We start from the raw sequence: 26,494 nt of genomic DNA on the forward strand, positions 1-26,494 counted from the left end.
CAGACCGACTTGCCACCGATGCAAGCAACCAGGGCATTTCATGGCTAGCTGCCCCCTTAATACGCACCAGACACCCAGGAATTACAATTACCCCTCTGGGTCCTATCGTCCGGACCGGGCCCTCTGTGTTAACCAAGAGGCCCCTATGGAGGGATATGTGGGGCCGCTTCACGAGGCAGACCCTGTATATGCTGCCTCAGATAACCGCCAGCACCATCGGCAGAGGGTATGGCTCGAGGGGCGATCTACCGAGGGATTGCGAGACACAGGGGCTACTATCACGCTGGTACAGAGTCATTTGGTGCCAGAGCACAAGCGATCCGGACAGACTGTGGCCGTTAGAGTGGCGGGGGGGGATGTGTACAAAATTCCAACAGCTAAAGTGAATCTTGATTGGGGAGCGGGAAAGGGGGCTGTGAACGTGGGCCTAATGGATAATTTACCTGCCGAAGTACTACTGGGCAACGATTTGGGCCCCATGACTTCTGCCTATGCTCCAGTATGCAACAACGAGGCGGACCCAGTGACTACACGGGCCCAAGCCCGGACGGAGCGAGAGCTCTCACCAGTGCGGGAGACACAGGTAAGACCTACCCCGACCTTGCCTGACAGGTTAGGCCCCATACCCTGGGACACCCCAGATGCTTTCGAGGCAGAGTCTAAGACTGATCCGACCTTACAAAAGTACCGGGAACGAGCAGAGACCGGAGGGGGCGGGGCAGATAACGAAACATTCTTATGGGAAAAAGGGAAACTATACCGCTGGACAGAGAAAAGGGGACAGCGTAGGCGACAGCTGGTAGTGCCCCACAAATACCGTCAAGAAATCCTCAAAATAGGCCACGACATCCCCTTAGCAGGCCACCTAGCCGTTACCCGTACCCTACACCGCATTACTCACACGTTCTTTTGGCCAGGGGTGCACGCTGACGTTAGAACTTACTGTAACACCTGCGATGTGTGTCAACGAGTAGGAAGGCGAGGCGATCACCCTAAAGCCCAGCTAGTAAATATGCCCATTGTAGAGGAACCCTTCAGCCGGGTTGCTATTGACCTAGTGGGACCACTGGCTACCCCTAGTCCCTCCGGTAAGCGATACATTCTTACCGTAGTGGACTACGCTACCAGGTACCCAGAGGCTGTCGCCCTATCCAACATACAAGCGGATACGGTAGCGAATGCACTAGTACAGGTGTTCTCCCGGGTAGGATTTCCAAAAGAAATCCTATCCGACCGAGGCACCCAATTTACGGCTGAATTGACCCAACAACTCTGGCAGGTTTGCAAAATTAAGTCCCTCCTGAGCTCCCCATACCACCCCCAGACGAACGGGCTGTGTGAGAGGTTCAATGGGACCCTCAAGCAAATGCTCAAGACGTTCACTCAGGAATACCGAGACTGGGAACGCTTCCTGCCGCACCTCCTATTTGCTTATCGGGAGGTGCCCCAGGAAACGACAGGGTTCTCTCCCTTCGAGTTGCTCTACGGAAGAAAGGTACGGGGACCCCTAAACCTGATCCGGGAGCACTGGGAGGGAGAGATGGAGGCTGACGGTGTCCCCATTGTGCCATACGTGCTGGAACTCAGGGACCGAATGGAGCAATTAGCCAAATCCGTGCGGGCTAATCTCCAGTTGGCCCAGAGAAGACAGAAAGTATGGTACGATCGGGGGGCCCGAAAGAGAATCTTCACCATAGGACAAAAGGTGTTAGTACTTAAGCCGGTGAAGACAGACAAATTGCAGGCGTCCTGGCAGGGTCCCTACCAGATCGTAGAGAAAAGGGGAGACACCACTTATGTGATAGCTAGCTGCCACGACAACAATCTTAGAAAGACATTCCATGTAAACATGCTCAAGGAATATTTTGAGCGACCAGAGAACGTGACGGCCGTATGTTGTTCCCCTCAGGAAGACCCCGACAGTTTACCCATTCCAGACCTATTAGAAAAGAGCCTCCCCACAGGTATAGTGGCGCAGGTTCAGATAGGGGACCGACTTAGCCCCACTGAAAGGGAGCAGCTCAACCAACTCCTCCAGTCCAAACACCTCACCTTCTCCCCGAAGCCAGGGTACACTACTTTAACCACCCACCAGGTAGATACTCCGGGACAAGCTCCCTTGCGCCAGGCTCCGTACCGAATCCCCGAAGCAGTTAGGACAGGAATGAAGAAGGAGATCGATGAGATGCTCCAGCTCAGGGTAATTGAGCCCTCCGATAGTCCCTGGGCCTCCCCAGTTGTCTTGGTGCCCAAGAAAGATGGGACCACTCGGTTCTGCGTAGACTATCGGAGGCTCAATGAAAAGACCGTGACGGACGCTTACCCTATGCCCAGGGTAGATGAGCTACTCGATCGTATAGCCAGGGGAAATTACCTGACCACTATTGACCTCTGCAAAGGTTACTGGCAGATTCCCCTGGCCCCGGAGGCTATCCCCAAGTCGGCATTCGTCACTCCATTCGGCTTATATCAGTTTAGGGTAATGCCGTTTGGGATGAAGAATGCCCCAGCTACATTCCAGCGCTTGGTGGATAGGCTCCTGGATGGCTTCCAGAGTTTTGCTTGCGCCTACCTGGACGACATAGCAATCCACAGTGAGTCCTGGGAGGACCACTTAGCTCATGTGGGAATGGTTCTGGATCAGATCCGGGCTGCTGGCCTGACTCTGAAGCCAGAAAAATGCCACTTTGGGATGGCCGAGGTACAGTACCTGGGTCACCGGGTGGGGTGTGGAAAGCAGCGACCAGAGCCGGCCAAAATAGAAGCTGTCGCCAATTGGCCCACCCCCATCACTAAGACTCAGGTCCTAGCCTTCCTGGGCACGGCAGGGTACTATAGACGGTTCGTACCAGACTACAGCACACTTGCCAAACCCCTGACTGACTTGACCAAGAAGAACTTACCTCGACAGGTCCTGTGGTCTCCCCACTGTGAAACGGCTTTCCAGGCTCTCAAAAATGCTCTAATTAACGCTCCTGTCTTGGCGGCCCCAGCCCTTAACAAACGTTTTATCGTCCATACAGATGCTTCCATGTTCGGGCTGGGAGCCGTCCTCAGCCAAGTAGGCGAAGATGGAGGGGAGCATCCAGTTGCCTACATCAGCCGGAAGCTCCTGCCCCGCGAAGTCAGCTATGCAGCGGTCGAAAAGGAGTGTTTGGCTTTGGTGTGGGCATTAAAGAAATTGACTCCCTATTTATATGGTCAGGAGTTCACTCTGGTCACCGACCATAACCCGTTGGTGTGGCTGAACCGGGTCTCTGGAGATAACGGCAGGCTTTTACGTTGGAGCTTATCGTTGCAACCCTTCAATTTCACCATTACTTACAGACCTGGGAAACAGAATGGCAACGCCGACGGGTTGTCCAGACAAACCGACCTCAGCCCCGCATAACCAGCGGTCTGGACAGCCTTAGTCTGCCCCGAAAAGGGGTCAGACCGTGTCTGCCAGAGTGTTCCACAGAAAGGGAGCACTGTTACAGAAGCATTAGTTATTTTGTTGTGAAGAGCTTATTTCCCAGCAGCAATGCCTGAACCAGCAAGCCAGCGCCTAAGAAGGGCTCCAAGAAAACCGTAACAAGTATCATTTCATAAAGAGTTAACTCTTTTTTTTCAGCTTTTAGAAACTATTGTCTAATCACCTCTGGAGCCAGACTGCTAATTGATAAGATGAACTTGTAAACTTGTTATCTTAAGTACTGTAATCCTATTGTGGCCTGTCAAAGGACAGTGCTCTCTATCTAAATGTGTGATGGGGGATTTTGTGCTTCCCCCCCTCTCCCCCTGGGAGTGCCCTGTGTGCATGTAACCTTAATAAAAAGCAGGCTGGGCATCCCCGTCCTGAGTTCTTGTTTGACCCTCAATCGCAGCGTTGACTCGTTTTTGTGGGCAGAAGGGTATCCTAGCTGTACTGCAGCTAAGGGAGATTATTCTATATTTGCAAGACTCATATAGAATACTATGGAAAGCAGCTTCTCCCCTCTTTAGCAATAGGGATCCAGGCTACTAAGCGGTCCATCTCTCAGCGAGACTAAGGGTAACCGTAACAAATATTTAACTAGTGTTTGCGATGCGGGAGTGCAGCGGTTTAGGGGTTAATATGTTTATTCTAGTGGCGGCGATGTCCGGAGCAGCAGATTAGGGGTTAATAATTTTATTTTAGTGTTTGCGATGCGGGAGGGCTTCGGTTTAGGGGTTAATAGGTAGTTTATGGGTGTTAGTATACTTTGTAACACATTAGTTAGGAGTTTTATGCTACAGCTTTGTAGCGCAAAACCCATAACTACTGACTTTAGATGGCGGTACGAATCTTGTCAGTATAGGCTGTACCGCCGACTTTTTGGCCTCCCAGGCAAAACTCGTAATACCGGCGCTATGTAAGTCCCATTGAAAAAGGACTTTTTGAAAGGTGCGGTAGTTACATTGCGTTACAGCCAAAAAAGTGTGCGGTACAGCTATTCTGACAAGACTCGTAATAGCAGCGGTAGTGAAAAAGCAGCGTTATGAGGCTTTTCACTCATAACGCAAAACTCGTAATCTAGCCGTTTGTTATTTGCATTGAGGGGGGTTGGCGGTTTAGGAGTTAATAGGCTAATTAGGTTTATTGCGATGTGGGGGTTGGCGGTTTAGGGGTTAATAGGTTAATTAGGTTTATTGCGATGTGGGGGGTTGTCGGTTTAAGGGTTAATATTTTAATTATGTTATTTGTGGATTAGGGGTTAATTACTTTATTATTTTGCGATGTGGGGTTGGCGGTTTAGATGTTTGTTAATACTTCATAGGGGAGGTTATTTTTTGTTATACTTTGTGTGGGTGGTTAGTTTATTTTATTTTCTTGCAGGCGGTTATGTGTTTTTTCGTTGTTTCGTGCGGGCGGTTGCGTGTTTTTTTTTTAAGGCTTCGTTTGCCTACGCTGCATCCAGGTGGATTCCGAAAATGGCAGGGTTGCGCGCGCATCCAATATTCTTTTGGCTGCCTCGCGCAGCCAACATTCCTTTGACGATGTGTGCGCATCTGGTGATGGCGACGGATTCTTTACAAATGTGATTATATTATAGATACATATATATATATACAGGGAGTGCAGAATTATTAGGCAAATGAGTATTTTGACCACATCATCCTCTTTATGCATGTTGTCTTACTCCAAGCTGCATAGGCTCGAAAGCCTACTACCAATTAAGCATATTAGGTGATGTGCATCTCTGTAATGAGAAGGGGTGTGGTCTAATGACATCAACACCCTATATCAGGTGTGCATAATTATTAGGCAACTTCCTTTCCTTTGGCAAAATGGGTCAAAAGAAGGACTTGACAGGCTCAGAAAAGTAAAAAATAGTGAGATATCTTGCAGAGGGATGCAGCACTCTTAAAATTGCAAAGCTTCTGAAGCGTGATCATCGAACAATCAAGCGTTTCATTCAAAATAGTCAACAGGGTCGCAAGAAGCGTTTTGGAAAAACCAAGGCGCAAAATAACTGCCCATGAACTGAGAAAAGTCAAGCGTGCAGCTGCCAAGATGCCACTTGCCACCAGTTTGGCCATATTTCAGAGCTGCAACATCACTGGAGTGCCCAAAAGCACAAGGTGTGCAATACTCAGAGACATGGCCAAGGTAAGAAAGGCTGAAAGACGACCACCACTGAACAAGACACACAAGCTGAAATGTCAAGACTGGGCCAAGAAATATCTCAAGACTGATTTTTCTAAGGTTTTATGGACCGATGAAATGAGAGTGAGTCTTGATGGGCCAGATGGATGGGCCCGTGGCTGGATTGGTAAAGGGCAGAGAGCTCCAGTCCGACTCAGACGCCAGCAAGGTGGAGGTGGAGTACTGGTTTGGGCTGGTATAATCAAAGATGAGCTTGTGGGGCCTTTTCGGGTTGAGGATGGAGTCAAGCTCAACTCCCAGTCCTACTGCCAGTTTCTGGAAGACACCTTCTTCAAGCAGTGGTACAGGAAGAAGTCTGCATCCTTCAAGAAAAACATGATTTTCATGCAGGACAATGCTCCATCACACGCGTCCAAGTACTCCACAGCGTGGCTGGCAAGAAAGGGTATAAAAGAAGAAAATCTAATGAAATGGCCTCCTTGTTCACCTGATCTGAACCCCATTGAGAACCTGTGGTCCATCATGAAATGTGAGATTTACAAGGAGGGAAAACATTACACCTCTCTGAACAGTGTCTGGGAGGCTGTGGTTGCTGCTGCACGCAATGTTGATGGTGAACAGATCAAAACACTGACAGAATCCATGGATGGCAGGCTTTTGAGTGTCCTTGCAAAGAAAGGTGGCTATATTGGTCACTGATTTGTTTTTGTTTTGTTTTTGAATGTCAGAAATGTATATTTGTGAATGTTGAGATGTTATATTGGTTTCACTGGTAAAAATAATTGAAATGGGTATATATTTGTTTTTTGTTAAGTTGCCTAATAATTATGCACAGTAATAGTCACCTGCACACACAGATATCCCCCTAAAATAGCTATAACTAAAAACAAACTAAAAACTACTTCCAAAACTATTCAGCTTTGATATTAATGATTTTTTTGGGTTCATTGAGAACATGGTTGTTGTTCAATAATAAAATTAATCCTCAAAAATACAACTTGCCTAATAATTCTGCACTCCCTGTATATATATATATATATATATATATATATATATATATATATATATATATATATATATATATATATACTGTATATGTGTCTAAATATGTGTATGTGTGTACATTTATATGTGTATGTACACATGTATTTATGTGTTTATATGTGTATATATATGTATATACATACATACATACATATAGTATATACATATATACACATACATATATATACACACACACAGATATATATATATATATATATATATATATATATATATATTTATTGAAACATGAAATGTCATTTTATTAAATTTTAATATATTTTAATGTGTTGTATCATATTTTGAATAGAAATAATTTACATTTCAATGTTCTTTACTTAGAAGAAAACATTCACCTAGATTTAGAGTTTTGCGTTAGAAGGGGTGCGTTAGCTACGTGTGTTTTTTCCCCCCGCACCTTTTAAACAATGCTGGTATTTAGAGTTCTCTGAAGGGCTGCGTTAGGCTCCAAAAAGGGAGCGTAGAGCATTATTTACCGCCACTTCAACTCTAAATACCAGCGTTGCTTACGGACGCGGCCAGCTTAAAAAACGTGCTCTTGCACGATATCCCCATAGGAAACAATGGGGCAGTTTGAGCTGAAAAAAACCCTAACACCTGCAAAAAAGCAGCTTTCAGCTCCTAACGCAGCCCCATTGTTTCCTATGGGGAAACACTTCCTAAGTCTGCACCTAACACCCTAACATGTACCCCGAGTCTAAACACCCCTAACCTTACACTTATTAACCCCTAATCTGCCGCCCCCGCTATCGCTGACCCCTGCATTTTATTATTAACCCCTAATCTTCCGCTCCGTACACCGCCGCAACCTACATTATCCCTATGTACCCCTAATCTGCTGCCCCTAACATCGCCGACCCCTATATTATATTTATTACCCCCTAATATGCCCCCCCCTCAATGTTGCCGCTACCTACCTACACTTATTAACCCCTAATCTGCCGACTGGACCTCGCCGCCACTATAATAAATGTATTAACCTCTAAACCGCCACACTCCCGCCTAAAAAACACTATAATAAATAGTATTAACCCCTAATCTGCCCTCCCTAACATCGCCGACACCTAACTTCAAGTATTAACCCCTAATCTGCCGACCGGACCTCGCCGCTACTCTAATAAATGTATTAACCCCTAAAGCTAAGTCTAACCCTAACACTAAAACCCCCCTAAATTAAATATAATTTAAATCTAGCGAAATAAAATAAATCTTATTAAATAAATTAATCCTATTTAAAGCTAAATACTTACCTGTAAAATAAACCCTAATATAGCTACAATATAAATAATAATTACATTGTAGCTATTTTAGGATTTATATTTATTTTACAGGTAACTTTGTATTTATTTTAACTAGGTAAAATAGCGATTAAATAGTTAATAACTATTTAATAGCTACCTAGTTAAAATAATTACAAAATTACCTGTAAAATAAATCCTAACCTAAGTTACAATTAAACCTAACACTACACTATCAATAAATTAATTAACTAAACTATCTAATATTATCTACAATTAAATCAACTAAACTAAATTACAAAAAAAAACAAACACTAAATTACAAAAATAAAAAAAGATTTCAAGAATTTTAAACTAATTACACCTACTCTAAGCCCCCTAAAAAAATAACAAAGCCCCCCAAATAAAAAATGACCTACCCTATTCTAAAATAAAACGTTAACAGCTCTTTTACCTTACCAGCCCTTAAAAGGGCCTTTTGCGGGGCATGCCCCAAAGAAAACAGCTCTTTTGCATTTAAAAAAAACATACAATACCCCCCCCCAACATTACAACCCACCACCCACATACCTCTAATCTAACCCAAACACCCCTTAAAAAACCTAACACTAAGCCCCTGAAGATCTCCCTACCTTATCTTCACCACGCCGGGTATCACCGATCAGCCAATAGAATGCGAGCTCAATCTGATTGGCTGATTGGATCAGCCAATCGGAATGAACTTGAATCTGATTGGCTGATTCAATCAGCCAATCAGATTTTTCCTACCTTAATTCCGATTGGCTGATAGAATCCTATCAGCCAATCGGAATTTGAGGGACGCCATCTTGGATGACGTCACTTAAAGGAACCTTCATTCGTCGGGAGTCGCCGGAAGAAGAAGATGGATCCGCGTCGGCTGCTTCAAGATGGTCCCGCTCCACGCCGGATGGATGAAGATAGAAGACGCCGCCTGGATGAACATGTCTACCGGTCCAGATGTCCTCTTCTTGCCGGATAGGATGAAGACTTCGGACCCTCTTCTGGACCTCTTCTTGCCGGATAGGATGAAGACTTCGGACCCTCTTCTGGACGGATCGGTGATACCCGGCGTGGTGAAGATAAGGTAGGGAGATCTTCAGGGGCTTAGTGTTAGGTTTTTTAAGGGGTATTTAGGTTAGATTAGGGGTATGTGGGTGATGGGTTGTAATGTTGGGGGGGGTATTGTATGTTTATTTAAATGCAAAAGAGCTGTTTTCTTTGGGGCATGCCCCGCAAAAGGCCCTTTTAAGGGCTGGTAAGGTAAAAGAGCTGTTAACTTTTTATTTTAGAATAGGGAAGGGCATTTTTTTATTTTGGGGGGCTTTGTTATTTTTTTAGGGGGCTTAGAGTAGGTATAATTAGTTTAAAATTCTTTTAATCTTTTTTTATTTTTTGTAATTTAGTGTTTGTTTTTTTTTGTAATTTAGTTTAGCTGATTTAATTGTAGATAATTGTAGATAGTTTAGTTAATTAATTTATTGATAGTGTAGTGTTAGGTTTAATTGTAACTTAGGTTAAGATTTATTTTACAGGTAATTTTGTAATTATTTTAACTAGGTAGCTATTAAATAGTTATTAACTATTTAATAGCTATTGTACCTAGTTAAAATAAATACAAAGTTGCCTGTAAAATAAATATAAATCTTAAAATAGCTACAATATAATTATTCGTTATATTGTAGCTATATTAGGGTTTATTTTACAGGTAAGTATTTAGTTTTAAATAGGATTAATTTATTTAATAAGATTTATTTTATTTCGTTAGATTTAAATTATATTTAACTTAGGGGGGTGTAAGTGTTAGGGTTAGACTTAGCTTTAGGGGTTAATACATTTATTAGAGTAGCGGCGAGGTCCGGTCGGCAGATTAGGGGTTAATACTTGAAGTTAGGTGTCGGCGATGTTAGGGAGGGCAGATTAGGGGTTAATACTATTTATTATAGGTTTTTTGAGTCGGGAGTGAGGCAGTTTAGGGGTTAATACATTTATTATAGTGGCGGCGAGGTCCGGTCGGCAGATTAGGGGTTAATAAGTGTAGGTAGGTAGCGGCAACGTTGGGGGGGGGGGCAGATTAGGGGGTAATAAATATAATATAGGGGTCGGCGATGTTAGGGGCAGCAGATTAGGGGTACATAGGGATAATGTAGGTTGCGGCGGTGTGCGGTCGGCAGATTAGGGGTTAAAATTTTTTATTAGAGTGGCGGCGATGTGGGGGGACCTCGGTTTTGGGGTACATAGGTAGTTTATGGGTGTTAGTGTACTTTAGAGCACAGTAGTTAGGAGCTTTACAAACCGGCGTTAGCCCATAAAGCTCTTAACTCCTGACTTTTTTCTGCGGCTGGAGTTTTGTCTAACGCTCACTTCAGCCAAGACTCTAAATACAAGCGTTAGAAAGATCCCATTGAAAAGATAGGATATGCAATTGACGTAAGGGTATCTGCGGTATGGAAAAGTCACGGCTGGAAAGTGAGCGTTAGACCCTTACCTAGAAGACTCTAAATACCAGCGGGCGGCCAAAACCAGCGTTAGGACCCCCTAACGCTGGTTTGGACGGCTAACGCAGAACTCTAAATCTAGGCGATTATTTTTCTTTTTCAATATATATTTCTATATTCATATATATATATAGGTAAAGATATATCATTTAAAAACACACAATTATATATATAAAAATAAAAGAACATTTTTTACCATGTGAAGAACATTGGAATGTAAAGTATTGGGGGCCGGTTTATCAAAGCGCCGATCAAGGTGCATTCGCCGGAGTCAATATGCTCGCCAGACATCGCTGGCGCAAATCTATATTCGACTGCCTTATTTATGAAAAAGTCTGTCAAAAACACGATAAATAAGAGTCATCAATGTCGTGGATATTCTGTTGTTTCCAACTTTATTTATACCACTTCATTACTGTCCATGAACAAGCATATTTCTCTAAAGCGATTTTTTTTCCCCATCTGTTAATGTCCAAGAAATAGCTAGATTGATAAATTTGCAAGAGGGTCAAATAGAGTCGAATGTGATGGTGGATGATCAGTATTCCGCTCGAATAACGGAAGCATCGATCTGCGTTGGATTGATCTTGCGGGAGCGTATATTACATCACACATTTCAAAATTTGATGATGTTGACGCTTTGTTAACAATGGCGGATCAACTTTGCGTCTAATTTGACACGGATTTCCAGCGTATTATCAGTTGAAGGATTGATAAATCGGCCCCTGGATACCTACCTTCTGCTTTAGCACAGTTGGTCTAATGAGGTGTAGGGTAACCCATGTGAGCAATAAGTGTTAGTTTTTTTTTACAGAGTGCCCCATTGAAGTCAATAGGAGAAGAAGTTAACACAGTCGCTGTATCCAAAGTCCTGAATTTAGCGCTCTACAGACTTTCGTTCGTGAGCTAGCTTTTTACTTTCAACTTGTAATATACTTGCTAACCCACTCACATGCAAAAACTTTAGTTAGTTGTTATCTGGCCCTATGATGGGTCAACAACCAAAGATTCCATCATCTGTCTTTGTTTAGAGCCCCACAATTAATTCTCACCGGATGTCCAATACCAGAGCACAGGAATCAGTTTCCCTAATGAGGAACCTCAAACAAGTCAACTTCCAAACGTGCCTCACTTACCGTTAAAATGACTGTGACCTTAAAATGTCTCATACTCTTCACCTAGTGACTTTCCCCCACACTACACAGTCTCTACAGTGTCACTTCCCCCAAATGCTTAACCCAATCCCCACTGCATTGTGCCGCCCATGGCTCAGCTCCCCCCGTAAGTCCTATCCAATGAAGGGCACTGTATTGTCTGTCTCATCATAAACCAGTCCCTGTTTTTCCCCTAGGCAAGCTCACACCCTACATCTCTCTATTTCTCTGTTCCCAGACTGCGCAGCTCTCTGACAGTTTTCACGACTCTGCAGTGACAGCTGAGATAATAGCAATCTGTGTAGGTCTGACAATTAACAACATGTGTTAATGAGAGCTTAATCACAAACATAATGAAGAACGTCTGGGTTTTCTTCTTCCTCCATAAAACCGTTTCCTCCCCTCCCCGGCTCTTGTCTCACGTCGCAATATTCTGTCTCAATCCCTTTATTTCCTGAATAGTTTTATCTCACTTATATACTGTGCTACCTCTCTCCCACTCTCCATCTGTCTTATGTCTTTATTCTCTTGTCATCCTCACCTGTTACCTTCCTCCACCCTTGCTCTCTCACGTCCTTGTCATTTATCATCTGTCTGCCTGTCCATCTCTCTATCTATAAATCTGTCTGTCTGTCTCTATCTATCTATCGATCTATTTCTGTCTGTCTATCTGTCTGTCTATCATCTGTCTGTCCGTCCCTCTCTCTCTATCTATAAACCTGTATGCCTGTCTGTTTTAATCTGTCTGTCTGTCTATATATGTCTGTCAGTCTATCCGTCTGTCTATTTTTGTCTGTCTGTCTATCATCTGTCTGTCTGCCTGTCTGTCCGTCTCTCTCTCTATCTATAAATCTGTCTGTCTATCTGTTTGTCTGTCTGTCTACCCATCCCTATCTATCTATCTATCTATCTATCTCTATCTATCTATCTATCTATCTATCTGTCTGTTTATGGAATGATCATGGTTGGAGAGGGCCCATGAGTTGGCAGTACCCCCTTCTCTGCCCTCTTAGATGCTTTTGCAAATTAATATTAGTATCTCACACTCTGTTAACCCCTTATTCTCTCCCCTTTTTTCTCTATTACTTCTCCTTGTGTATTTATTCATACTCCCTTCTCTTTCAATCATCTCTTCTCATCTCTCCCCTCCCTGATCTCACCCATTATCCATTTGTAACTCACATAGCACATTCAGTGTAAGGTTCAGCTGTAATGAAGATATATACACACATCTGCAGCTAGTTATCAGACCAGTGCCAGCACAGACTTGTTACATCTGTTACCTTCAGCGCGTTGTGTCTGCAAATATCACTGTGTGCAGAGCAATGTGTGTATGCATCTATGTGTTCTATGCTTTTGTTCTGCATACAGAGCAGAAGGTTATGTCAGTCCATGCGATTATGCAGAGCTATGTCCCAAATGCAGAGCACCTCTATGTACACAACATCTTAATGATGAAAGATGTGGGAGATGCAGAAGAGACTGTTATACTCATGTTGTGTTACTAAGTGAAAGAGGAATGTGATTGCGCAGAGCAAGCTGGAGTGTTACAGATCTCTACAGAGAGAGTACATTTGTGGACTTTAAAAAAGCATTTGACTCAATCTGGCACCCTGGTACAAGGCTGGATTGTCCTACCAGGATACCAGGAGATTTCCCGGTGGGCTGCAGAAGCTGGGGCTGGAAAACTACAATTAAAAGGGGTAATTAATGGATGCAATTGGGTTGTAGGGTGCCAATTTAACAACAATCTTGCACTTTCTTTATATATAAACTAATATAATATAATTCTGAAAAAAAATATTGTGGGAAGGAGTATCCCAGTAATCCCCTTTGAGGAAAATGGGGTGTGCACCATCTACTGACTCAACAGAAAATAGGACTGGTCTCTAGATTTTCCAGGGCTGCTTTTTATTCTGAGTCTAGCCCTGCCCTGGCCTATACATGAAACTGCTCTAAAGTGGAATTGATGGGAAGACATATGACATAATAAAGACGATGTATTTATCCCTCAGGTGTAAAGTAAAAATAAACAAACTACAAACAAAGCTTTGAACAAATAAGAGGTGTCAGACAAGGATGCAGCCTCAGCACCACATTATTCAACCTGTACAATAATGATGATCTGCCCACAGTACTGGAGAGATGCACAGCACCAGGTATATCCCTGAATGGGAAGGAGATCCATTGTCTCATATATACAGATGACCTGTCCCTTACAGCAGTGGGTTTGCAAGAAGATCTAGACCTACTGCAGCCATACTGTGAATCATCGGCCCTTGAAGTGAATATGGAAAAAATAAAAGTCATGATATTCCAGAAAAAGCCAAAAAATCTCCAGCAAAAACTCAAATTCCTATTGTTCTCTAAAGAAGTAGAGCACACATTAAATTATACCTATCTTGGCCTTACACCGAATGCATCAGGAAGCTTTAAACTGGTCGTCAAAACACTGCAAGAAAAAGCCCTTAGAGCCTTCCATGCAATCAAGAAGCCGCTAGCCAGTCTAAAGTCTCCTACAAAATTGCTATTTAAAGTATTTGAAAGCACCATTGTACCAATCCTGCTGTATGGCTGTAAGGTCTGGGGCCTAACACTGATTGAATGGGACAAAAGTCTCACAGAAATTGCACATCTCCAGTTTTTTAAATATGCACTGCAGGTACACAGAAGTGCCCCTAACAATGGGTGCAGAGCAGAGCTGGGGAGATTCCCATTGCTGCTACCAATGCCAAAAGGGTGTACAAATTCTGGTGTCACCTCACAAATATTGACACAAGTACACTCCACCACCAAGCACTCTGTGACCCAGCTTTAAAAGCATTTAGAGAATATACATCAGACCTGCAAAACCGCATCAGCGAAAGCACAACCCATGAGAGAGTGTCACTAAACACCTTCCAGCTCTGAAGGAGAGGTACACTGGGCACTGGGAGGAACAGATAGGGCAACAGGCCAAGCTGGAGTGTTACAGGTCACTACAAAGAGAGTACAAACTAGGTGAGTATCTCACAAGTGTCACCAACCCAAACCACAGACAGATACTAAATACAGAATCTCTGATCACCAGCTGGAAAAAGAGACTGGCAGATATCAAACAAAATGGAGGCCCAGGGCAGCCATACAATATGTGTAGTGTGACAGCTGGGGCATATAGAGTGAAGCGCACTTCCTGTTATAAGAACAAGATACAAACTCTTAAAGGGACACTAAAGTCAAAATTAAACTGATGATTCAGATAGAGCATGCAGTTTTAAGAGACTTTCCAATGTACTTCTATTATCAAATTTTTATACACACTGTTTGGGGAACCAGCTCCTACTGAGTTCATAGGGTGTAAATATACTAGTCTGTGATTGGCTGATGGCTGTCACATGATACAGGGGGCCGGCAAATGGGGGGAAAATAAAATTTGTCAGAAAAAAAAGCTACTGCTTTGTTGAAATTTAAAGTAAGTGTTATATTGCATTGTCTTTTTATTGCGCACGTATTAATGATGCAATTCACTGTATTGAGAGGTCCTTTAAGGGATAAATACTTTCCGCAAATAAAAGAAATAAAAGACTTCCCACAGATGCCTGAACAAGAAAGACTTTGGGGCCAATTTATCAAGTGTCTGGCGGACATGATCCGCTGTAGCGATCATGTCCGCCAGACATCAATAAATGCCGACAGCATACGCTGTCTGCATTAATCATTGCACAAGCAATTCTGGTGAACTGCTTGTGCAATGCCACGCCCTGTAGATACATGGCCAATCGGCTGCTAGCAGGGGGTGTCAATCAACCCGATCATATGAGATCGGGCGGATTGATGTCCGCAGCCTCAGAAGCAGCAGACGAGTTAAGGAGCAGCGGTCTTGGGACCGCTGCTTCTTAACTCCTGCTTCCGGCGAGCATGAAGGCTCGCGCGGAAACAGGTGCATTAGGCGCAATACGGGCAATGGTAAATCAGCCCCTCAGTGTACTCTTAGGAGAAAAAACTAAGCTACCCGGATAGTATCAAAATATGTAACAGACCAGGACCACCCATCAGATTAAATGAACTGTCATCATATTTACCCTACTATACTATTTTATAAATTGTTATTGATCTGTTTTACTGTAACATATTACTTTGGCAACACATGTAATAATGTCTTACTAATAACGTATTCTTGACTTGTGTATTTGCCTAAAGCAGTATGTATCATACTTACCTTCCTATCACTGAGCCCAGATACTGTATCAATATACTGTTCTTGAATCATGAACGCTGCCAGGTTTGCTGTGTAGCTGGCTAAGAAGATGACTGCAAAGAAAGCCCAGACCAGCACCATGATCTTACTGGTGGTGCCACGTGGGTTCTGAATTGGAACTGAGTTGTTAAACACCAGCGCCCAGAGAAGCCACAAGGATTTCCCCACAGTGAAACTGGGTCCCCCCAAACCTGTGCAGACAAAACAATGTAACTGCAGTTAGTTTGCTGTCTGAAAACAAAAAACAATTCTCCACTCACACCGGGCACACTGCAACCCACTCACATCAGACACACGGCTACTCACCCCGGGCACACATCAGCTCACTTACAAAACACGCCCTGCTACTCACACCAGGCACACTGAAACCCACTCACATAACACGCCCTGCTACTCACCCCGGCACACTGCAACCCACTCACATCAGACACCCGGCTACTCACCCCGGGCACACATCAGCTTACTCACATTACACGCCCTGCTACTCACCCCGGCACACTGCAACCCACTCACATCAGACACCCGACTACTCACCCCGGGCACACATCAGCTTACTCACATTACACGCCCTGCTACTCACCCCGGCACACTGCAACCCACTCACATCACACGCCCTGCTACTCACCCCGGCACACTGAAACCCACTCACATCACATGCCCTGCTACTCACCCCGGCACACTGCAACCCACTCACATCACACGCCCTGCTACTCACCCCGGCACACTGCAACCCACTCACATCACACGCCCTGCTACTCACCCCGGCACACTGAAACCCACTCACATCACATGCCCTGCTACTCACCCTGGCACACTGCAACCCACTCACATCAGACACCCGGCTACTCACCCCGGGCACACATCAGCTTACTCACATTACACGCCCTGCTACTCCCCCGGCACACTGCAACCCACTCACATCACACGCCCTGCTACTCACCCCGGCACACTGCAACCCACTCACATCACACGCCCTGCTACTCACCCCGGCACACTGAAACACACTCACATCACATGCCCTGCTACTCACCCCGGCACACTGCAACCCACTCACATCAGACACCCGGCTACTCACCCCGGGCACACATCAGCTTACTCACATTACACGCCCTGCTACTCACACCAGGCATACTGAAACCCACTCACATCACACGCCCTGCTACTCACCCCGGCACACTGCAACCCACTCACATCACAAGCCCTGCTACTCACCCCGGCACACTGAAACCCACTCACATCACATGCCCTGCTATTCACCCCGGCACACAGCAACCCACTCACATTACATGCCCTGCTACTCACCCCGGCACACTGCAACCCACTCACATCACACGCCCTGCTACTCACCCCGGCACACTGCAACCCACTCACATCACACGCCCTGCTACTCACCCCGGCACACTGCAACCCACTTACATCACACACCCTGCTACTCACACCAGGCACACTGAAACCAACTCACATCACACGCCCTGCTACTCACCCCGGCACACTGCAACCCACTCACATCAGACACAAGGCTACTCACCCCGGGCACACATCAGCTTACTCACATTACACGCCCTGCTACTCACACCAGGCACACTGAAACCCACTCACATCACACGCCCTGCTACTCACCCCGGCACACTGCAACCCACTCACATCACACACTCAAATCGGCACAAAGAAACCCACTCACATTACACGCCCTGCTACTCACCCCAGCACACTGAAACCCACTCACATCACACTCCCTGCTACTCACCCCGGGCAAACTGCAACCCACTCACATCACACACCTTGCTACTCAAATTGGCACAAAGAAACACACTTACATCACACGCCCTGCTACTCACCCCGGCACACTGCAACCCACTCACATAACCCGCCCTGTTACTCACACCAGGCACACTGAAACTCACTCACATCACACACCCTGCTACTCATACCAGGCACACTGCAACCCACTCACATCACACGCCCTGCTACTCACACCAGACACACTGCAACCCACTTACATCACACGCCCTGCTTCTCACCCCGGGCAAACTGCAACCCACTCACATCACACACTCAAATCGGCACAAAGAAACCCACTCACATCACACGCCCTGCTACTCACCCCGGCACACTGAAACCCACTCACATCACACGCCCTGCTACTCACCCCGGCACACTGCAACCCACTCACATTACACGCCCTGCTTCTCACCCTAGGCAAACTGCAACCCACTCACATCACACACCCTGCTACTTAAATCGGCAAAAAGAAACACACTTAAATCACACGCCCTGTTACTCACCCCGGCACACTGCAACCCACTCACATCACACGCCCTGCTTCTCACCCCGGGAAAACTGCAACCCACTCACATCACACACCCTGCTACTCAAATCGGCACAAAGAAACTCACTCACATAACACACCCTGCTACTCACACCGGCACACTGCAACCCACTTACATCACAAGTCCAGCTACTCACACCAGGCACACTGCAACCCACTCACATCAAATGCCCTGCTACTCACATCAGGCACACTGAAACCCACTTACATCACAAGCCCAGCTACTCACCCCGGCACACTGCAATCTACTTACATCACACACCCTGCTACTCACACCAGGCACACTTAAACCCACTTACATCACACGCCCTACTACTCACACCAGGCATACTTAAACCCACTTACATCACACGCCCAGCTACTCACACCAGGCACACTGAAACCCACTTACATCACATGCCCTGCTACTTACACCAGGCACACTGCAACCCACTTGCATCACAAGCCCAGCTACTCACACCAGGCACACTGAAACCCACTTACATCACAAGCCCAGCTACTCACACCAGGCACACTTAAACCCACTTACATCACACGCCCTGCTACTCACCTGAAACCCACTTACATCACACGCCCTGCTACTCACACCAGGCACACTGAAACCCACTTACATCACATGCCCTGCTACTCACACCAGGCACACTTAAACCCACTTACATCACACGCCCTGCTACTCACACTGGGCACACTGCAACCCACCCACATCACACTCCCTGCTACACACAGTGGGATACAGGGTTTCTGATGTCAGTAGGATGCATGATGCCTGCATCCTAGACATCAGACAACCTGCATCCAACTAACATCAGACACCCTGCATCCCACTGACATTAGATACCCTGTATCCCACTCACACCATGCACCCTTCATCCCACTCACACCAGACTCCCTGCATCCCACTCACACCAAACACCATGCATCCCACTGATTTCAGACACCCTGTATCCCACTGACATCAGACACCCTGCATTCCACTAACATCAGACACTCTGCATTCCTTTGACATTAGACACCCTGCATCCCACTGACATTAGACACCCTGCATCCCACTGACATCAGACACCCTGTATCCCACTGACATCAGACACCCTGCATTCCACTAACATCAGACACTCTGCATTCCATTGACATTAGACACCCTGCATCCCACTTAGACCAGACACCCTGCATTCCACTAACACCAGACACCCTGTGTGAGTGGGATGACGGGTGTCTAATGTCAGTGGGATGCAGGGTGTCTAATGTCAGTGGAATGCAGGTTGTCTAATGTTAGTGGGAAGCAGGGTGTCAAATGTCAGTGGGATGCAGAGTGCCTGATGTTAGTGGAATGCAGGGTGTCTGATGTCAGTGTGATCAAGGGTGTCTGGTGTGAGTGGGATGCAGGGCGTATGATGTCAGTGGGATGCAGGGTGTCTGATGTCAGTTGGATGCATGGTGTCTGATGTCAGTGGGATGCAGGGCGTATGATGTCAGTGGGATGCAGGGCGTCTGATGTCAGTGGGATGCAGGGTGTTTGGTATGAGTGGGATGCAGGGTGTCTAGTGTCAGTGGGATGCAGGGTGTTTGGTGTGAGTGGGATGCAGGGTGTCTAGTGTCAGTGGGATGCAGGGTGTCTGGTGTCAGTGGGATGCAGGGTGTCTGGTGTCAGTGGTATGTTGGGTGTCTGGTGTGAGTGGGATGCAGGGTGTCTGATGTCAGTTGGATGCAGGTTGTCTGATGTCAGTGGGATTCAGGGTGTCTGATGTCCTTGGGATGCAGGTTGTCTGATGTCAGTGGGATGCAGGTTGTCTGATGTCCGTGGGATGCAGGGTGTCTGATGTCAGTAAGATGCAGTTTGTCTGATGTCAGTGGGATGCAGGGTGTTTGGTGTGAGTGGGATGCAGGGTGTCTAGTGTCAGTGGGAAGCAGGGTGTCTGGTGTCAGTGGGATGCAGAGTGTCTGGTGTCAGTGGTATGTTGGGTGTCTGGTGTGAGTGGGATGCAGGGTGTCTGGTGTCAGTGGGATGCAGGGTGTCTGGTCTCAGTGGGATGCAGGGTGTCTGGTGTCAGTGAGATGCAGGGTGTCTGGTGTCAGTGCGATGCAGGGTGTCTGGTGTCAGTGGTATGCAGGGTGTCTGGTGTCAGTGGTATGCAGGGTGTCTGGTGTGAGTTGGATGCAGAGTGTCTGGTGTCAGCTGGACGCAGAGTGCCTGGTGTGAGTTGGATGCAGGGTGTCTAATGTAAGTGGGATGCAGGGTGTCTAATGTAAGTGGGATGCAGGGTGACTGATGTCAGTGGGATGCAGGGTGTCAGAGGTCAGTGGGATGCAGGGTGTCTGGTGTGAGTTGGATGCAGGGTGTCTGGTGTGAGTGGGATGCAGGGTGTCTGGTGTGAGTGGGATGCAGGGTGTCTGGTGTGAGTGGGATGAAGGGTGTCTTATGTCAGTGGGGTGCAGGGTGTCTAATGTCAGTTGAATGCAGGGTGTCTAATGTAAGTGGGATGCAGGGTGCCTTATGTTAGTGGAATGCTGGGTGTCTGATGTCAGTGGGATACAGGGTGTCTGATGTCAGTGGGATGAAGGGTGTCTGGTGTGAGTGGGATGCAGGGTGTCTGGTTGTCTGATGTCAGTGGGATGCAGGACGTCTGATGTCAGTGGGATGCAGGTTGTCTGATGTCAGTGGGATGCAGGTTGCCTGATATCAGTGGGATGCAGGGTGTCTGGTGTGACTGGGATGCAGGGCTTCTGATGTCAGTGGGATGCAGGTTGTCTGATATCAGTGGGATGCAGGGTGTCTGATGTCAGTGGGATGCAGGTTGTCTGATATCAGTGGGAAGCAGAGTGTCTGGTGTGAATGGGATGCAGGGTGTCTGATGTCAGTGGGATGCAGGTTGTCTGATATCAGTGGGATGCAGGGTGTCTGATGTCAGTGGGATGCAGGTTGCCTGATATCAGTGGGATGCAGGGCGTATGATGTCAGTGGGATGCAGGGTGTCTGATGTCAGTTGGATGCATGGTGTCTGATTTCAGTGGGATGCAGGGCGTATGATGTCAGTGGGATGCAGGGCGTCTGATGTCAGTGGGATGCAGGGTGTTTGGTATGAGTGGGATGCAGGGTGTCTAGTGTCAGTGGGATGCAGGGTGTTTGGTGTGAGTGGGATGCAGGGTGTCTAGTGTCAGTGGGATGCAGGGTGTCTGGTGTCAGTGGGATGCAGGGTGTCTGGTGTCAGTGGTATGTTGGGTGTCTGGTGTGAGTGGGATGCAGGGTGTCTGATGTCAGTTGGATGCAGGTTGTCTGATGTCAGTGGGATTCAGGGTGTCTGATGTCCTTGGGATGCAGGTTGTCTGATGTCAGTGGGATGCAGGTTGTCTGATGTCCGTGGGATGCAGGGTGTCTGATGTCAGTAAGATGCAGTTTGTCTGATGTCAGTGGGATGCAGGGTGTTTGGTGTGAGTGGGATGCAGGGTGTCTAGTGTCAGTGGGAAGCAGGGTGTCTGGTGTCAGTGGGATGCAGAGTGTCTGGTGTCAGTGGTATGTTGGGTGTCTGGTGTGAGTGGGATGCAGGGTGTCTGGTGTCAGTGGGATGCAGGGTGTCTGGTCTCAGTGGGATGCAGGGTGTCTGGTGTCAGTGAGATGCAGGGTGTCTGGTGTCAGTGCGATGCAGGGTGTCTGGTGTCAGTGGTATGCAGGTTGTCTGATATCAGTGGGAAGCAGAGTGTCTGGTGTGAATGGGATGCAGGGTGTCTGATATTAGTGGGATGCAAGTTGTCTGATATCAGTGGGATGCAGGGTGTCTGATGTCAGTGGGATGCAGGGTGTCTGATGTCAGTGGGATGCAGGACGTCTGATGTCAGTGGGATGCAGGGTGTCTGATATTAGTGGGATGCAAGTTGTCTGATGTCAGTGGTATGCAGGTTGTCTGATATCAGTGGGATGCAGGTTGTCTGATTTATCAGTGGGATGCAGGGTGTCTGATATCAGTGGGATGCAGGGTGTCTGATATCAGTGGGATGCAGGTTGTCTGATATCAGTGGGATGCAGGTTGCCTGATATCAGTGGGATGCAGGGTGTCTGGTGTGACTGGGATATGGTTTTGCAGAGATGTACGTTAGCGCATTCACCAGACCAAATTCTATATATGCCACTCTAAAATACTGATCTCCATCCTCGATAAGTGAATTTTAACAAATATGGTGTGCAAGTTAAGAGGGCGCTAACAAAAAGCTATAGGATAATCTATAAAAACATTGAAACATACTTAAACGCCTAAATAGTTGCCTCAATATGTCTGCTTTTAATCAATAGATTATATCCACTTTAAAAGAATGTTGTTAATTAGCATTCAGTATCCACTGCTAGATGTAGCAATCGCCTTTCATAAATGTTGGTTGTTACATTCACCTCACATATAGGTCTAGATTTATTGGACATGTATCCCAATTAAACTCCAAAAAATAGTATGGGGATATTTCTTTCTGTAGATATTAGTGCCTACAATCGATAAATCTCAGCCTTAAAGTGATGTATTAATTAATTCCAAATTGTTTAATAACAATCTTTTATAAAATATATATAAAATATATCAACATATATCAACATAAAATCTCGTATGAAAATACAATATTAATCACAAAGTCGAAATGGTCCTAGAACATATTTTGATTATGTTTTCTTATTGACCTTTAGGACAAACTTAAACACAAGCTAAAAAATCGGCTATAAAACACAATCTACTGCAGTAAATTAAAAAAGTTATTGAAAAGATCATTATTCAAATGCTTAAGTTCATCTTTATAATGTGTGCCACTATAGCACCTTATATTTGACAAATGCCACTTGGGAAGTTGAATGTGACGGATAGATCTTCTTTTGTGTAGATTAAGAATTCTTTAGTTACTCAATGGGTAGATCGATTCCTTTTACGGGATATCCCACTCTTGCATACATTACTCAGTTGGAAAGTGTCAATTTTTGTTGATCCTTGTATGGGAGTCCTGTTGGATTTGTCTTTCCCCGTTTACAGACCCGCCAAAATGGGCAACGGTTGTTTCTTTCACCTCGTGTGACGTCACCATACGTCACAATACTCCGTTATTTGAAACGACTTCTGCAAGTGATTTGTGAATATTAACACACCCTCACCGCTGTCTGTCCTTAGAGAGGTTGGTAATTCTGCACTTAAGTACAATTGTACACAGACTTACTACAACCTAGGTTTGTTACAGACTCAGATCCTTTGGATATAAGTGGTCGGGTTCTTTATGGCTTACAGCTTCTACGCGTTTCACATTATAATCCAGGCTTTATCAAGATCCTGATAAAACCCAGATTATAGGGTGAAACGCGTAGAAGCTATAAGCAATAAAGAACCCGACCACTTATACCCAGAGGATCCAAGTCTGTAACAAACCTAGGTTGTAGTAAGTCTGCGTACAATTGTACTTAAGTGCAGAATTACAAACCTCTCTAAGGACAGACAGTGGTGAGGTTGTGTTAATATTCACGAATAACTTGCGCAAGTGTAATGTCAGAAGTCAAGTTTCAAATAACGTATCACATGGTGACGTCACACGAGGTGAAAGAAACAACCGTTACCCATTTTGGTGGGTCTGTAAACGTGGAAAGCCAAATCCAACAGGACTCCCATACAAGGATCAATGAAAAGTGACACTTTCCAACTGAGTAAGGTATGCAAGAGCGGGATATCCCGTAAAAGGAATCGATCTGCCCATTCAGTAACTAAAGAATACTTAACCTACACAAAAGAAGAAGGTACGGTAAGATCGACCCATCACATTCAACTTCCCAAGTGGCAATTGGCAAATATAAGATATTATAGTGGCACACATTATACAGATGAACTTTGGCATTTGAATAATGATCTTTTCAATAACTTTTTATTGCGTTTTTTAGCCGATTTTTTAGCTTGTGTTTAAGTTTGTCCTAAAGGTAAAAAAAACACATATTCAAATTATGTTCCAGGACCATTTCGACTTTGTGATTAATATTTTATTTTCATACGAGATTTTATGTTGATATATGTTGATATATTTTATATATATTTTATAAAAGATTGTTATTAAACAATTTGGAATTATTTAATACATCACTTTAAGGCTGAGATTTATCGATTGTAGGCACTAATATCTACAGAAAGAAATAGCCCCATACTATTTTTTTGAGTTTAATTGGGATACATGTCCAATAAATCTAGACCTATATGTGAGGTGAATGTAACAACCAACATTTATGAAAGGCGATTGCTACATCTAGCAGTCAGTGGGATGCAGGGTGTCTGATGTCAGTGGGATGCAGGGTGTCTGATGACAGTGGGATGCAGGGTGTCTGATGACAGTGGGATGCAGAGTATCTGGTATAAGTGGGGTGCAGGGTGTGTGATGTCAGTGGGATGCAGGGTGTATGATGTTAGTGGGATGCAGGGTGTCTGATGACAGTGGGATGCAGAGTATCTGGTGTAAGTGGGGTGCAGGGTGTGTGATGTCAGTGGGATGCAGGGTGTATGATGTTAGTGGGATGCAGGGTGCCTGGTGTGAGTGGGATGCAAGGTTTCTGGTGTGAGTGGGAAGCAGGGAGTCTGGTTTAAGTGGGATTAAGGGTGTCTGGTGGGAGTGGGATGCAGGGTGTCAGATATCAGTGGGATGCAGAGTGTCTGATGTCAGTGGGATGCAGGGTGTCTGATGCCAGTGGGATGCAGGGTGACTGGTGTGAGTTGGATGCAGAGTGTCGTTTGTCAGTGGGATGCAGAGTGTCTGGTGTTATTTGGATGCAGGGTGTCTAATGTGAGTGGGATGCAGGGTGTCTTGTATGAGTGGGATGCAGGGCGTCTGATGTCATTGGGATGCAGGGCGTCTAGTGTGAGTTGGATGCAGGTTGTCTTGTGTGAGTGGGATGCAGGGTGTCAGAAGTCAGTGGGATGCAGGGTGTCTGGTGTGAGTTGGATGCAAAGTGTCTGGTGTGAGTCGGATGCAGGGTGACTTGTGTGAGTGGGAAGAAGGGTGTCTAATGTCAGTGGGGTGCAGGGTGTTTATGTCAGTGGAATGCAGGGTGTCTGATGTTAGTGGGATGCAGGGTGTCAGATGTCAGTGGGATACAAGGTGTCTGATGTCAGTGGGATGAAGTGTGTCTGATGTCAGTTGGATGCAGGTTGTCTGATCTCAGTGGGATGCAGGACGTCTGATGTCAGTGGGATGCAGGTTGTCTCATGGCAGTGGGATGCAGGTTGTCTGATATCAGTGGGATGCAGGGTGTCTGGTGTGACTGGGATGCTGGAGTGTCTGATGTCATTGGGTTGCAGGATGTCTGGTGTGAGTGGGATGCAAGGTGTCTTGTGTGAGTGGGATGCAGGGAGTCTGGTGTGCGTGGGATGAAGGGTGCCTGGTGGGAGTGGGATGCAGGGTGTCAGATATCAGTGGGATGCAGGGTGTCTGATGTCAGTTGGATGCAGGTTGTCTGATCTCAGTGGGATGCAGGACGTCTGATGTCAGTGGGATGCAGGTTGTCTGATGGTAGTGGGATGCTGGAGCGTCTGATGTCAATGGGATGCAGGGTGTCTGGTGTGAGTTGGATGCTGAGTGTTTGGTGTGAGTGGGACGCAGGGCTTCTGATGTCAATGGGAGGCAGGATGTCTGGTGTGAGTGGGATGCAAGGTGTCAGGTGTGAGTGGGATGCAGGGAGTCTGGTGTGTGTGGGATGAAGGGTGTCTGGTGTGTGTGGGATGAAGGGTGCCTGGTGTGAGTGGGATGCAGGGTGTGAGATGTCAGTGGGATGCAGGGTGTCCGATGTCAGTGGGATGCAGGGTGTCTGATGTCAGTGGGATACAGAGTGTCTGGTGTAAGTGGGGTGCAGGGTGTGTGATGTCAGTGGAATGCTGAGTGTCTGGTGTGAGCGGGATGCAGGTTGTCTGATGTCAGTGGGATGCAGGGTGTCTGATGTCAGTGGGATGCAGGGTGTATGATGTTAATGTGATGCAGCGTGTCTGGTGTGAGTGGGATGCAAGGTGTCTGGTGTGAGTGGGATGCAGGGAGTCTGGTGTAGGTGGGATTAAGGGTGTCTGGTGTGAGTGGGATGCAGGGTGTCATATGTCAGTGGGATGCAGGGTGTTTCATGTCAGTGGGATGCAGGGTATCTGATGTCAGTGGGATGCAGGGTGTCTCATGTCAGTGGGATGCAGGGTGTCTGATGCCAGTGGAATGCAGGGTGTCTGGTATCAGTTGGACGCAGAGTGTCGTTTGTCAGTGGGATACAGAGTGTCTGGTGTGAGTGGGATGCAGGGAGTCTGGTGTGAGTGGACACTCTGCATCCCACTGACAACCGACACTCTGCATCCAACTTACACCAGACACCCTGCATTCC

At 46.1% G+C, this 26,494-nt stretch overlaps 1 protein-coding gene across 1 annotated transcript in view; it reads right to left on the reverse strand.

Moving 5' to 3' along the window:
* The window catches only part of GRIN2C (glutamate ionotropic receptor NMDA type subunit 2C), a 166,064-nt gene that overhangs the window by 22,690 nt on the left and 116,880 nt on the right, over nucleotides 1-26,494 (reverse strand). The window contains exon 9 of the mRNA XM_053722029.1: nucleotides 15,777-16,006. Coding sequence (XP_053578004.1) covers nucleotides 15,777-16,006 — 230 coding nt within the window. The remainder of the gene's footprint in view (nucleotides 1-15,776; nucleotides 16,007-26,494) is intronic.

The sequence above is a fragment of the Bombina bombina genome, chromosome 1 (assembly GCF_027579735.1).
Source record: "Bombina bombina isolate aBomBom1 chromosome 1, aBomBom1.pri, whole genome shotgun sequence".
In the NCBI taxonomy this organism is placed as follows: Eukaryota; Metazoa; Chordata; class Amphibia; order Anura; family Bombinatoridae; genus Bombina; species Bombina bombina.